The sequence below is a fragment of the Chiloscyllium plagiosum genome, chromosome 4 (assembly GCF_004010195.1).
Source record: "Chiloscyllium plagiosum isolate BGI_BamShark_2017 chromosome 4, ASM401019v2, whole genome shotgun sequence".
Taxonomy (NCBI): domain Eukaryota; kingdom Metazoa; phylum Chordata; class Chondrichthyes; order Orectolobiformes; family Hemiscylliidae; genus Chiloscyllium; species Chiloscyllium plagiosum.
This window is the reverse complement of record NC_057713.1, coordinates 51,563,503-51,579,341: the sequence shown is the minus strand read 5'-3', so window position 1 is coordinate 51,579,341 and position 15,839 is coordinate 51,563,503. Positions and strand designations below refer to the sequence as shown.

The 15,839-nt window shown below is 39.4% G+C and overlaps 1 protein-coding gene across 2 annotated transcripts in view; it reads left to right on the top strand.

Moving 5' to 3' along the window:
- Window positions 1-15,149, top strand: part of smchd1 (structural maintenance of chromosomes flexible hinge domain containing 1) — a 129,671-nt gene extending 114,522 nt beyond the window's left edge. For both annotated transcript variants that reach the window (XM_043688218.1, XM_043688217.1), the window contains exons 44-48: window positions 1,575-1,645; window positions 7,561-7,732; window positions 12,786-12,944; window positions 14,365-14,482; window positions 14,618-15,149. In XM_043688218.1, the coding sequence (XP_043544153.1) occupies window positions 1,575-1,645; window positions 7,561-7,732; window positions 12,786-12,944; window positions 14,365-14,482; window positions 14,618-14,723 (626 nt within the window). In that variant the 3' untranslated portion in view covers window positions 14,724-15,149. The remainder of the gene's footprint in view (window positions 1-1,574; window positions 1,646-7,560; window positions 7,733-12,785; window positions 12,945-14,364; window positions 14,483-14,617) is intronic.
- The last annotated feature ends 690 nt before the right edge of the window (window positions 15,150-15,839 follow it).

Below are 15,839 nucleotides of genomic sequence, written 5' to 3'. Positions count from 1 at the left end.
GTTGTGCTACTGAGATTTTATAAAGCTCTGGTTAGGCCCCATTTGGAGTACTGTGTCCAGTTTTGGTCCCCACACCTCAGGAAGGAATACTGGCACTGGAGCATGTCCAGCGGAGATTCACACGGATGATCCCTGGAATGGTAGGTCTAACATATGAGGAACGGCTGAGGATCCTGGGATTGTATTCATTGGAGTTTAGAAGATTAAGGGGAGATCTAATAGAAACTTACAAGATAACGCATGGCTTGGAGAGGGTGGACGCTAGGAAATTGTTTCCGTTAGGCGAGGAGACTAGGACCCATGGATCAGCCTTAGAATTAGAGCGGGTAAATTCAGAACAGAAATGCGGAGACATTTCTTCAGCCAGAGAGTGGTGGGCCTGTGGAATTCATTGCCACAGAGTGCAGTGGAGGCTGGGATGCTAAATGTCTTCAAGGCAGAAATTGATAAATTCTTGATGTCACAAGGAATTAAGGGCTACGGGGAGAATGCGGGTAAGTGGAGTTGAAATGCCCATCAGCCATGATTGAATGGCGGAGTGGACTCGATGGGCCGAATGGCCTTCCGCTCCTATGTCTTATGGTCTTATCTCTGTATTCTGAAATGCATCCTTAACTGTCTGCCATTACATCTCTATTGACCTATTCCTTAAACTAAATGGCTAATTCACTCCCTACTACTATAGTTACTGTCCAGTTCTGAGCAGATGTCCTGAACCCTGACAGATGGACTTGTGCTCTTTGCTGCGAATGTCGATCCCCATGCTGTGCTGTCCACCTCTACAACTGTATTCCTTCTCAACTCCACTTGAATGGCCTCTTGTACCATGATGCCATGGTAACTAAGTTCATCCACCCTGCAGCACCGTCATCTATCTACCCTGTTGTCCTCAGCCCTACAGTTCCCCCTGCCTATTCACCCTACACTCTTCAGGCTCCCTGGATATGAACATCTGTGGCTTTTAGCAAGTGTAAATGAGCTGTGTTGCAATCTTTCTAATGTCCTTTAATATTATTTATAAAGGTGATAATTAGTAATCTGTTTTAGTGTATTGTACATTGTTTCTGACAGATCATTAGAACTAGTTTTTCTCAACCTCCTTTCATTACATCTGAATGTTATATTTGGTAAACCTCAGAGTGCACAGATCTTTGTCACCATATGTAGACGCACATGGAATTTTGCAAGTAGAAATTTGTGTCCTGTATATAAGATAATCAAATCTGGTTATAATAAACTGCATTTTCCAAGATTGATTTTCAGACTGAGAAATTGAGTAGACTCTTGAGGACTTAATTTAAGAGACAAATGTTTCTGAGCTAATGTTACTTTTGAACAAGAAGCTACTAACAACTTTCTTACTGTGGAGGATGTTAGTCAACATATAATGAGATTTTATAAGAGGATCAGGTTTTGAAAAGTTGTTGCAATGCATTTTTTAATAGTGATCATACCAAAGGAAAACCCAGCTTTCCAGTTTAACCTGTAAATTTGTTATATTGAATTGTGTAGTGTGTAAGCTTTTTAATTTGTGGGCAAGAGTATTTTCTTAGAATGGAATTTTTATATTTCAGTGTTTGGAATGCTTCTTGGAGATACAATTATTCTAGATGACTTAAATGCTGCCAATCAGTATAGAAAAGAGGTACATTCTTGTTTTTTGATTATTCTCTATTTTTATAATTCTAGTTTAAAGAAAAAGACTATCAATGTCCATCTTCTGATTATTATACCTGAGACCTTTCATGGAAAAGATAAATAGTTTTAAAAAGGACAAATATTAAACAAAATTTTGCTATGATCACCTGCCCAAGATCGAGGCAAGTCTAGGGAGCCCATACAGAATACACAACTGGCTGTATCAAAATTAACGTTTTTATCAAGAGTCACTGAAACTTGTTGACACATCAGGAAACTACGATCCTTGTCTCCTATTAATTCACACTTGTGTGATAACTTCATATATTGAGAGATGAAAGGTTGCCTACAACTAAGCAATTTGGAATTGAGCAATGATATTGGCATTAGAATCTGCAAAGAAACTGTAACAATAGCTGCCTTTGAGCAGCAGAAAGCAAAACTGGCGGATAACAGCAAGGATATTGATAGTTCTTCTCTGCATCCCTCTCCTTAAAAGTTAGTGATTGGTGCAAAAGCAGTTTGGAACAACCACTGTTTGTTGAGACCTCGCAAGATCTGTAACATTGTCATGTCAAGTAAAAGCAGCTGACCAGTTAGGACTTGAGTTATTCCTGCAATTTGAGGTCTCTCGGAGCTATAAATGGCAATTGCCTTTTCATTTTTTTGTTCTTCTTCGTTCTGAACAGACCTCCCCCACCATATTTTTGCTTTATTTCCTATGCTTTTTTGTATACATACAAACATATATGAATTGGAAGCGAATGTAGGCCATTCAGCCCCTCAAAACCCCTCTGCCATTTAAGTAGGGTAATGACTGATTTGTTTGAGTTGTGAACTCCACATTCCCATCTATCTCTGAACTTGGAGTCCCTTGCCTAACAAAAACCTAACTACCTTCATCCTAAAAATATCCAGTGATCCGAGCTTCAAAGCCTTGTGAAGTATAGAGTTCTAAAGTCCTGAAAGGCAACTGCCACTTTTTAAATGGCTTCTCCCAATTCTGGATTTAACCAAAAAAAGAAATATTCTTTCCACAACCACCTTGTTAATACTGTTCAGGATATTATATAATTCAATCAAGTGACCCCTCTTTTCTCTTAACTTCAGTGGAAGTAAATCAGTCTGCCCAACCTATTTTTATAAGACAACTTGATCAGTCCAGGATGTTCTTCGATACATATTATGAATTGCCTTCAGTGCATTTTTCTTTAATGTGGAGAACAAAATTACACACAATATATGGGATGTGGTCTCACCACGTGCCCTGTATAAATGACGCATAGCATCCTTGTTTTTATATTAAATTAGTCTTGCAATGCAGATAACATTTCATTCGACCACCTTAATCACTTGGTGTAATTGCATACTAATTTTAATTCACTGTATAATACCTAGGTGCCTCTGCACCTTGGAGTTTGTCAACTTGTCTGAAATTATATTCACTTTTGCATTCCTCCTTCCAAAGTGAACCATTTCACATAATACAGAGGATCCTCGATTATCCAAAGGACACAGGCGGGAAGTAGTTAGTTTGGTTAATCAAATTCCGGATAATATAGTTTAGCCAAGCACTGGGCCCTTGCAATCTTGCTGGATATTTCAACGTTTGGATTATCGAATGCTGGATAATTGAGGTTCCTCTGTATTTCATATGCCAGATTTTTTGCCCCAAAGTTTGAGAGAAGATTTGTAGCCTGGGTGCTCGTTGTGGTTCTGTTCGCCGAGCTGGGAATTTGTGTTGCAGACGTTTCGTCCCCTGTCTAGGTGACATCTTCAGTGCTTGGGAGCCTCCTGTGAAGCGCTTCTGTGATCTTTCCTCCGGCATTTGTAGTGGTTTGAATCTGCCGCTTCCGGTTGTCAGTTCCAGCTGTCTGTTGCAGTGGTCGGTATATTGGGTCCAGGTCGATGTGCTTATTGATTGAATCTGAATCTGTGCATGAGTGCCATGCCTCTAGGAGTTCCCTGGCTGTCAAATTCGACCTGGACAACACTACTATTATAGGACAAGCCAAACAGAGAACAGCCAGGGAATTCCTAGAGGCATGGCACTCATCCACAGATTCAATCAATAAGCACATCGACCTGGACCGACCACTGCAGCGGACAGCTGGAACTGACAACCGGTAGCGGCAGATTCAAACCACTACAAATGCCAGAGGAACGATCACAGAAGCGCTTCACAGGAGGCTCCCAAGCACTGAGGATGTCACCCAGACAGGGGACGAAACGTCTGCAACACAAATTCCCAGCTCGGCGAACAGAACCACAACAGTCTACGTATATGTCTGGAATCTTCTTATTTCCTGTTTACGCCATATTTTTCTACCTATCTTTGAAGCAACTGCAAAATTGGCTATCATGCCTTCACTCCTCTCATTGAAGTTATTGTTATAAATTGAAAAGGGCCCCAAATCTTGTCACTATAGCACTCCATTTGACACATCCTTATAATTGGAGAAAAACCAATTTGTGATTTTAATTTCTGATCATGTTTATGCTGTTTTTTACAGCCAGCCAATTTTCTATCTTCTAATATGTTAGCCCTGCATTATTGTCTCCTTTTTTGCACAATGAACTTTTATTTCACAAAATTTCATAGAATCCCTACAGTGTGGAAACAGGCCATTTGGCCCAACAAGTCCACTCCAGCTCTCCGAAGAGTATCTCACCCAGACCCATTCCCCTACCCTATTGCTCTACATTTCCCTTGGCTAATGCACCTAGCCTACTCATCCCTGAACACTATGGGCAATTTAGCATGGCCAATTCACCTAAACTGCACATCTGTGGACAGTGGGAGGAAACTGGAGCACCCAGAGGAAATCCATGCAGATAGTGGGAGAACTTGCAAACTCCACACAGATAGTTTTCCGAGGCTGGAATTGAACACAAGTCTGTGAGGCAACCACTGAGCCCCTGTGCCACCCCAGCGTCACACGTTATCAAACATCTCCATTATATAATGCAGAAAAGGCCCATTGGCTCTGCACCAATCTGTCTACACTCATTCTCACTTTCTAGCGCTTTGCCTATAACCTTGGATGTTATGACATTTTAAGTACTCATCCATGTACTTTTTTAAAAGTTGAGGTTTCCCATTTCTACCACCCCATAAAAAGTGTACCCTATGGAAAAACATCTTTCCTCAAATCCCCTCTGAACCTCCTGCCCTTCACCTTAGATTTGTACTTGCCTTTTTAATTGGTCCTTGAGCTAAGGGGAACGGCTATTTCCTGTGCATTCTATCCATGCCTCTCTTAATCTTATGCACCTCAGTTCAGCCTCAGCCTTTTCTTCTCTGAAGAAAGCAACCTGACACTATACAGCCTCTCTTCATAGCTAAAATATTTCAATCTTGGCAGCAGCCTGGTTAATTTCCTCTTTGCCCCCTCTAGTGAAACTATGTGCTTCCTATATTGTGGCAACCAGAACTGTGGACTGTTCAACTGTGTCCTATCCAAAGTCCTGCAAAGTCGAAATCAAGTGTCCCGTATGCCACCTTAACTACCTTTATTAACCAGTGTCTTTTTGGTTTCAGGGATCTGTGGATAAGCAACCCCCTCCCCTTCCACATTCTCATCTAATCATGGAAGTCTGTAGCCCTTCATTGGACATTGGCTTCTGATCTCTCAAATAGCCTTCTGCCACCACTCTGTCTCCTGCCACTAAGTCAGTTTTGGATTCATCTTGCCAAGTTGTTCTGAATTCTGTATGTTTTTACCTTCTTTGTCAGTCTCCAAAGTGGGACCTTGTCAGAAAAACACAGTCTATCAAATGCACTGCCCTCATCTACACACACCTCAAAAAAAACCATCAAATTTGTTAGGCAAGGAGTCCCTTTTCAAAGCCTTGCTGACTATCACTGATCAAACCGTGCAGATTTGGAATTTTCTCCAGTAGTTTCCCTCCCACTGTTGTGTGGCTCACTGGTCTATAATTCTCTGTTTATCCCTGTCACCCCTCTTTAAGTATAAAACTATATTAGCTATACTGCAGTCCTCTGGTATCTCCCCCGTGGCCAAAGAGGAATTAAAAATTTGGGTGAAAACCCCCAGTTTCTTCCTTTTGGGGTCCCCCCCCATAGCAGATTGGAATCTAACTCATCTGGAATTGGGGATTCCACTTTTAAGCCTGTTAAAATGCTGCCTTACTCCCTATGTCAATATAATCAAGAACCTCTGTCCCAGTCTTCAAATTCTGTACCTACATCATCATCATCATTCTCCTCCTGAATGAAGATTGAAGTGAAGTTCACACTTTACCCCCTCCTTCCCCACACACAATGCTCCCTTTGTAATGAATTGTATTAGTTCCCTGGTTATACTCTTTCCCTTTAATGTATTTACAGGATGTCTTGGGATTCTCCCTGATTTTGTCACCAGTGTTTATTCATACCTCTTCGATCTCCTCATGGCTTTAAGTTTCTTCCTGCACTTTATCTACTCAAGCCTCTATTGATTTGCTTCCTTTGCAGCTACTAAAGGTCTCTCTCTCTTTCACACTCTCTCTCTCCTTCCTTTCCCTCTCCCTTCCTTTCCCTCGCTTTCTTTCTCTCCCCGCCCCCCGTGAAGTCCTGAATATTCCTAGACATCCGGGTTCTCTGAGCTTGTTGCTCCTATATGACACCCTAATTGAACATGTTGGGCATGTGCTTTCCCCATTTCCTTTTTGAACACTCCTACCCCCCTGCCTACTCTTTTGTTGTTCATTTACCTCGAAGTAGCTGTTCCCAGTCGTTTTTGGCCAGATCCTGCCTTTTCCCAATTGAAAACCCTGATTTTTACAGAGCATCATTTTCCTTTCCCATAATAAAATTGGTTGTACTGTGTGTGGTTGTTATCACTAAAATGCTGCCTTACTACCACCTCAAACACCTTGTGTTTGTTCCCCAAAATTAGGTCCAGCATTGCACAATTCCTAATATTCTAATCTCATACCTCAGCCAGTTATCTATCTCTGCAGCTCTTACCTGTTGATTGTTTGGGGATCTGTAATACTTTCCCAGCAATGTGACTGACCTCTTATTTTCAAACCCAAAACAAAGTTTCATTGGAGACCCTTCCAAGATATCATCTCTCCTTACTGCAGTAATTGACTCCTTAATTAATAATGCAAAACCACCACCTATCTTACACAGATGCTTAACTGTCTTGAAGATCCTATACCTTAATGTTGAGTTGCCAGTCCTGCCTCTCCCTCAACTACAACCATATGTGATGATAACCATATCACATTCCATGTGTTATTCCACATTCTTAACTCATCTGTTTTACTTATAAATACGATGAGGATTAGAAGCAATCAAGGCTTGCTTTACTGTTTTTGGTTCCTTTACTATATAATGTGTAGCCTCCCCACCCGCTGTTGGACTAGTTTAAACTTCTTTCCCAACAGCACTAGCAAACCAGCTGCAAAAGAAGTCCTAGTACAGTACATCTGTTTCATTTTTATTCCAAGCGTGTGTTATTCCTTCAAAATATTTATTGCGTTTGTTGCATTTTTGTTTCTTTTCAGGGTAGCAAGTAATAGAACTCCTCTTCCTTTCACTTAAGAACAAATGTAATGAATTTGCTCCTTGATTTTTGATCTACTTAATCATGTGTTAATTGAATTACAGTAGTTGCATGCTTAAAAAAAAATCAAAAAAATTTGTTGTAATCGACCAAGGGACAGTGAAAGAGTGGAGCTGATCAACTCCAGCACCTAGTCATAATGTGCATGAGACCTAGTTATTACCTTTGCATGGCATGTGAAAATGTGCTGTGTAATACAGTAGGCTATGTCATGCAATCGATCATTGCTTAAGAATTAAGTTGTAGATATAATTCAATGAAGTTTGCTAGAAATACTATTCTACATTTTTAAGTGAGCTGTGATTCTGAAATTTTGCTTAATTTCACTTTAATATACCATTTTTAGGTTGTGAAAATCACCCATTGCCCTACCTTGCTGACCAGAGATGGGGACAGAATTCGAAGCAATGGGAAGTTTGGAGGCCTTCAAAACAAAGCTCCACAAATTGATAAACTTCGAGGACTGGTGTTTGGAGCTCCTCTACCAAAAGCTTATCATACACTGAATTCTCAAATTGGTATGTTTCAGATTGCATTGAATATTATTCTCATAAATAAGTCAGGATTTTCACTTGAGTAATTCTGGGAAATGAATGGATAACTGTGAAAAGCAATATAATGCAGATGCTGGAAATCTAAAACAAAAACAACATGTTGGAGATGCTCAACAGGTCTAGACAGTGTCCAGAGAGGGAAACAAGGTTAACGTTTCTTGGAGATTGTATTTTACAAGCGGAAGATATTATGGTTGAGTGTGGTGCAGGAAAAGCACAGCAGGTTAAGCAGCATCCGCGGAGCAGGAGAGTCGATGTTTTGGGCAAAAGCCCTTCATCAGGAATGAGGCTTGTGAGCCAAGGGGCTGGAGAGATAAATGGGGGGGGGGGAAGGTGCCAACTGCACTCTCAGCTACCACCTTCCCCACCAGCCCCACCCCCCCTCCCATTTTTCTCTCCACCCCCTTGACTCTCAAGCCTTGTTCCTGATGAAGGCTTTTGTCAATTCTCCTGTTCCTCGGATGCTGCCTGACCTGCTGTACTTTTCCAACACCACACTCTTGACTCTGATCTCCAGCATCTGCAGTACTCATTTTCTCCTGGAAGATATTGGGATTCACTTCAACTTTAAATGCAGAACCTGATTCAGTTACAATTGTGGTCCAAGTTTGAGAGAACCATTCTTAAAGTTTACTGATCCTAAGTAGTAAAAAGAGCCATTCTATGTAAAAGAAAAAGTTTTCAGTACTTCACAGAATTTATTATATTTAGAACAAGTGCAAAAGGATAATGCTCAAAAACAGTATTTTTCATTTGAACTAATTTGAGACACTAGTTTATGATCCTGGTTGACTGGGCACAGGTGTCTTATTCTGTTCTATTGGTTGAAGATAATCTTTCTTTGGTCATCTTTCTTGTGCTTCAAATCCCCAAGAAACGTAATTGATCCTTGGTAGCTGTGTGCCCTCTGACATCTCAGTTTTATCTCTGAACGTTCTCAACAAAGTCTTCAGATTTATTCAGTGCCTACCTGAAAAAACCTCCTCCACTTTGTTCCACAAACCAGGAGTGCCATGAGTTGAGTGCGGATGTTTGATCTCTTGGAAACTTTGATGACATTCTGAAGTTGTTCTGTTGACCTCTTTGGAATCCTGTGTGATGATGACTGCTCGAGGTAGAGCTGTTATTTTGGGTGGTTGGACTTTAGACCAACAAACATGTGTAGCCCAACAGAAGTGGTTTTGGGTGAATAATGCTTTGATGCTGGGCATATTGGTGGCTGTTCGACTGTCTTTCATCCCACTAAATTTAGAGGATCTTGCAAAGGTACTTTGCCTGCTATAGATTGTTCACCTCTCCATAGCATATTGGAATATAAGGGTCACTGACACCTAGAGCTGAAAATGTGTTGCTGGAAAAGCGCAGCAGGTCAGGCAGCACCCAAGGAGCAGGAGAATCGACGCTTCGGGCATGCTTTCTCACTGATAACCAATAAGCTATCCCCTCTGTCTTGGGTTTTGAGATCCTTTATCCTAAATTTCACTTCCTTAGTCTGCTGAAGGGTAGGTCAGTACATTTTAGATGAAGTTCTTCATCCCTGACTGCCTTTGTCAGGAGTACACTTGTCAAGATACAGGGAAATATCCATATTTCCTGGATCTCACTGTCACACTGGATGTGATGTTTGTTGTGGGAATCAATTGGAAGAGAACTTTAGTTTTCCTGGTGCTATTAAAAGGCAGCTTTTTTCACATGAAAGAGAACTCTATGATAGTGACAACAGTAACCTGGAGCACAATTTGGGTGAGTGCAGGCAAGTAACTTCTGCTTACTGAAGCGCTGACTAAAGTTGGGATGATTTTTGCTTTGGATTGAAGGCAGCTTGTGTTGAGTGATTTATCATCCTGTAGATTTTCTACTAGCATGTAGATAATTTGCTGGAGTGAGAAAAATGAAGAAGCGTATTGGTGCAATGACACAGCCTTGTTTGATTCTATTCTTCACAAGTTTAATGGTGGTTCTATTAATGTGTGACTAGCATGTCATCCTGGAGTAAAACAGAATGGTGACAAATTGAGGGCGAGTTTGAAGAAGATTTTTCTTAAGCCTTTTTGTTTGACTGTTACAGGCTTTTGTGAGGCTGAAAAGGCTATGTACAAGACTTTGAGCCTTTCCTGAGCTTTTGACTTTGCCAGCCAATGAAGACCATATCTGCTGTCTCTTGATGAAACAGATCTGCAACTCTGGAAGGATCACTTCACCTTCTGAGTTTGAGATTGAAGAGGATATTGCAATGTTTGTTTTCCCCAGGCAGACAGTAGGAAGACTGGTGTGTAGCTACTGCACATGGATTGCTCTCTTCTTGAATAAAATCACAACTAGCATCCCTGCGATCCCCTGGCATATATTTCCTCTCCTAGGTGAGAGCTATGAGGTTGTATAGCCATTGCTGGAGTACATTTCTACTGTGTTTCAGAATTAGGGCTAGGATTCATCTGTTCCAGAGGCAGTGTGATTTTCAGAGGTTTAATGTTTTTACCACCCTCATTACAAACTGGGACAACACTGAATCTGAGCTTGGTGGCATATGAAGGAATGGAATTGGAAGACATCCAAGCTGAGGATAGTTTCAGTTGAGGATTATTTCAAAGTATTTTCTGTAGTGAGCCCTGATGTCTCCCTTAAACTGTCTTCCATGTTTGGATCTTGGCAGAATAGGTCCCTCAGCTGCTTGAACTATAGCTCATTTTGACTATATTGAAGAAGCAATGCACAATTGTTCATTTCTAAATGTTGTTGATCTCTCAAGCACTTTCTACCCACCATATCTTCTTTGTTGTGTTTTTATGCTAGGTTTATGCTTTACTCTTGAGACTTGAAACTTCTAGTTTGTGAAAGCTTTATGCTTGTGGTCAGTTGTATCCTGCATCTCTGTCATTTTTGCCAAACTGTCACAATGCTCCCTGGTAGAGAAACCAAAGACCTTTTCTTCAGCTACTTATGAGTTGACAAAGTACAAATGGTGCACTAGCTCTTGGTGGCTGGAGGGTGAGAGGTTGGCATTGAAGTTATGACTGAGAAGGGTCACCTTGGTGATGTCTTCATTTTCCTTGTGACATTGCTTCTACTTTCTCTGTTGTTTGGGGACCTGGCTGATGGCAATGGTAGAATGAATAAGGCAGTGATTGTTTCAGCGGTTATTGATAAATGTGGGTGATGTATACATCTCTGCAGTTCATTTTTTGAGCAATTATGCTGTTTAGTGCCTGTGTTTGCGTAACAGCTGGTGTCATGAGGTGTTGTCTTTGGCTGGCAGAATAGGAAGTTGGCCGTGACAGGGTTATACTCTAGACATTTCAACAGGAAAAGGACTCTGTAGGAGTTTAAGCTTCCTACTTCTATTGTATCTATCATGCCATTCCAGAGATTTGCATCTTGCATTAGAACCCCTCCTTGGCTGCATCTGTTGCCTCAAGTTCAGGTTTAGTTGATAATACTGGCTTCCTGATTTCATTTAGGATAAGTTGGCTCGCTTTAGTGAGGACTAGGATGCAGTGAAGATATTAATTAGCCAGGGCATTTTGCTGCTGATGTTTGTGGTTACAACATTCCTGGACAAGTAACATTCATTCATCTATCAGTTTTGAGCTGATTCCCAAAATCCAAATAGCCAGCGTTGATTGAACGTTTGGAGATAAAGATGTTAGAGGCAGCTCATAGTTGATAAATAGAGTTTTCAAACAAATGACTTTTTATTATGTAATGTAGTGCACATATAGATTTTACAAAGACATTTGATGTTGTGTCATTGGAGAATTGTTACAGATGCTCAAGGAGGAAATCTGTTAAAATCAATATTTTCTCAGATATTTTAATGATCTCATCACCACTCTGGATTGTGATATTAATAATAGCAATCAAACCAATCACCTTTCTGGCCTGTAACGTTTCTCTTTTACTGTATAATCTCTTTACATTGGGTAAAGTAATAATTGGCCACGTTACACAAATTAACCATGCAGAATGTGATTTACTTAGTTCCTGTTGCAAAAATATATGTATCTAAAAGAATATGTTATGCACCAGCAGGGGTCAGTGGTGATCTTGTCTAATTTTCACCCATCCAAACCTAAGGGTGCTTAAGTCAAGTTCTCATGTTTGCAGTCTGGACGATATTTAGCAACAGTCTTATCAATCAGACCTGCCACCTGTTCACTACACAGGAGAAAGTGAGGGCCATTCCTGATGAAGGGCTTATGCCCGAAATATCAACTCTCCTCTGTGGATGCTGCCTTACCTGCGCTTTTCCAGCGTCACGCTTGTCGACTCCCACTATTCACCATATGAACCGTCCCAGTAGTATGATGGACATTTTCATAAACATAAAATACCTCTGTCTTTTGATCTGTTTCTACTGAGAGCATTTTGTTGATTTGAACAATATCTGATTAATTTTCATTTCCTTTTTAGTCCGATTCAACATTTCTCCAGACTTTGAACACAGGAATTTTGATTCTTTGAAATATTTAAAAACTAGTCAGGGCAATGAAATAATTAACTGCTGGCACTTTAACTTCAAAGTTTTACTTTGGATATCACATTAATATGGTGATTATTCTCTATTTGAAAATAAATCCTGCCAAATATTACAGGTGATTTTATCTTCTCCCTTAAAAGAGATGTGTTACAATGATAGAGAATCGTTCTAATCCATAGACAACCCCTCAAACCAGAATAAACATGTGTCCAGTTTTTACACTTTGGCCATGTGCCACTTTGCCTACTGAGAGACTGGTCTGTATTTACTGGTCTTCTGCTTTGTTAATTTTTATAAGTAAATACTTGGGTGCCTGGTGGTCCAGCCATGATCAGAAACTCAGCATGTGTCCAAATAAAAGTAAGGCAAAAATATATTTTGCTGAAAGATACTCTAAAACTTCAAACTTGGAAGCTTTTTTTCCACTGCAGTTTGATTGATTGATTTTGTTAATTTACCTAACAGAAATGTACTGGATCTTTTCTTTTTAAATGGTGCTTTGTATATTGCATATTTTTAGGAGCTTTATTTCTTTTGTAGATCTTATCCAGCAATATCGCTCTGCTCTGATCAAGCTTAATAACGTCAATCAGGAACTGGATCTGCAGCTGAAATATCTTGGTTCTCCAGAAATGACCCTGAAGCACAAAGAGCTTAATGAACAAGAGAACCAACTCAAGCAAATAGAGCAACAGCTAGGCAAGTTATCAGTGCCCTAAATACACGATAATGCAAACCTTCATGGAAAAATAACTGTGAACGCTCAATGCACACCGTGTCCAAATTGATCAGCATGCTCAGAGGAAGATGATCTGCCATGAGTTTCAAATTTCTGGAGATTGTTGGCTGATTTACATCACTCTGAAACTTTTTTTAAACAAACTACATCAACCCTTTGCTTTCCAGTAACTTTTCAGGAATGAGCTAGATGTGTGTGCATTAATTGTCTAGCAAAAGTGCTGTAGAAATATGGAGTTCATAGTAAAGCTTTTAAACAGGATGTACTTGATTATTGCAAAACCAATCAATTTGTGCGCCTGAGGAAAGGAACTCTAAGTTAATGGATATGATTCTTGCATGTGGTAAGATGTTTGCCACATTTCAGACTTTTAGATTTGACCTTTGAGTGTTTTTTTTTTCTGGCTCAGTTTAGTATTTCTATTAGTTTTTGTTGCTGTTTTTGACTATAATTTTCCCACTTCCATCCAACCTCTTGCATCAGTCCTCTTCCTTTCTGAATCCATAAATTTTATTTAAAGAGATAGATTATTGATCCCATTGTTCATCCAATTGTCATTTTTGCCAGCAGTACAGAACACCTTACACCTTCAGTGGATTACAACATAAAGTATATTTGAGCTGAAAGAAAATGTCTTGATTCACATGCAAGATGCCCCACAGCTTTATGGTTTTACCCAATATTATGTTGCTTGAAGATTGAGATTTTATTGAAATTTCATCATTGTTTAATTATTCCCTGGCTAAGTCTGCCAAACAATAAATTATAACCAGATTTGAAATGTTCTTGCAAACTAAAAATACTATTTCCATATATTTTAGATTATGTTTAAGTGCTAGCAAGGAATAATATGTTGGAAGTCCATTATACAGGTGATAGCTTCGTAGTGTTATCACTAGACTATTAATTCAAAGACCCAGGTAATCTTCTATGGACCTGGGTTTAAATCCTGCCATTGCAAATGATGGAAGTTGAATTAGTTGAAATCTGGAATTGAGAGTTTAATGATCATTAAACCATTGTTGATTGTCTTAAAAAATGACATCTAGTTCACTAATGTCCTTTAAGAAGGAAACTGCCATTCTTCCCTTGTCTCTCTGACTCCAGACCCACAAAAACGTCATTGACTCTTAACTGCCATCTGGGCAAATTGAGGTGGGCAATAAATGCCAGCCTAGCCAGCGATGCCCACATTCCATGAATGAATGTTTTTTAAAAAGAATGAAACTGACCCTCTGGTCGTTTTTGTTTTTTCAGTACAGTACAAAAGAACATGTAATTCTGTAACTAGTTTAGATTACCCAATACAAAGTTAGTATTATTCTTCAGGTTTTAAAAAAATCACAATTATACTAATTGCTATGTTTTACCTGTTTACAGGAATGACTCCAACAAGAGCAACTTCTGACAGCAGTCCCAAAGCATTTGCGTTAGATTTATCTGATGGACAGGCTCCAAGCAAAAAAATGAGAAGAGAGAGTGCGAAGAAAACATATAGGTATGTTATCAAAGCTATTTTCTGACAGAAATGCTAGCTATTTATTGCTTTTAGGGATGTGTAAATCTTTGGTAGTTTCATTTTCTAATGAAATAGCAATAGAGTAATGAAACTATTATCTTTTCTTTGTAACAGTACAGAAGAGTGGGTTTCAATACCTTTGAAAAAATCACAGCAGCCACCTTCAGGATCTGGAATGGACACAAATGGAAGTACTTTGTCACGGAAAAGAAAGGCTTAGAACAAATGGAAGTTCTTTGTCATTGGACAGAAGAGTTAGAACAAATGTAGATGTTTTGTGGGTATATTTTCCTCTGTGAAATTTGGTTGCTAAACTCTTGTTTTACAAAAAGAATTTTCTTAAGCTTCACATAGGGTAATATATCTCCATAGATGAGAATCTGAAGAACTAGAATTACTGTTAAGCAGAAATGTATATAGTCTCAGAGAAAAATTGAACTGTGTAAGAATGTGCTACAGAGATATCTATTCAACAGTCACAAATATATAAAAACTGTTGGTAGATAATATGTTCATTTGTAGTTATTTAAATTGAGAAGCTTAATTTTATACATTCAACTTTGTACTTTTTATTTTTAAAAGCTTTTTGAAAGGTTTACTGAACTTGTTGGTCACGGAGCAAGAAATAAAAAAAACTATAATGAAATGTTATTTTCCTTAAAAATATTCTTAACCAAATGGCACCGGTATTTTATGAAGCACTAATTTCCTGAAATAAGTGTCATTACTTTGCTAATCATTTGGCTGAATAGTTCATTTCCTCAAGGTTAATGCAATGTGTCCATCCTTTTTGTTTAATTTTCATCTATATATTTGGCATTTCGAATTGTAATTAGAGGAGAGGCTGTAAGGGTTGAAAATGAAGTTATTAAGGTAAATGAAAAGAAAAAGTGAAAGGGGGCTATGTGGGAGGGAAATATCTAAATCAGGCAGTTGATAAGCAGACAGTGGATACCCTGAAAACTTGGAGACTGACTTTGACCTCAACAGCTTGGAAGAGGAAGTGGATTGTCCACAACAGAACCTGTTTCACAACTTGCCCTTGAGTTAACACAGATGGGGAGGCAATGGACTAGTGGTGTTATCACTGAACTGTTAACCCAGAAGCCCAGGTAATGTTCTGGGGACATGGGTTCAAATCTCACCACAGCAGGTGGTGGAATTTGAATTCAATGAATATCTGGAATTGAGAGTCTAACCATTGCCGATTTTTGGAAAAACCCATCTGATTCACTAACGTCGTTAAGGGAAGGAATCTGCCATCCCTACCTGGTGTGGCCTTCATGTGACTCCAGACCCACAGCAATATTCTTGATTCTTAACTGCCCTCTGGACA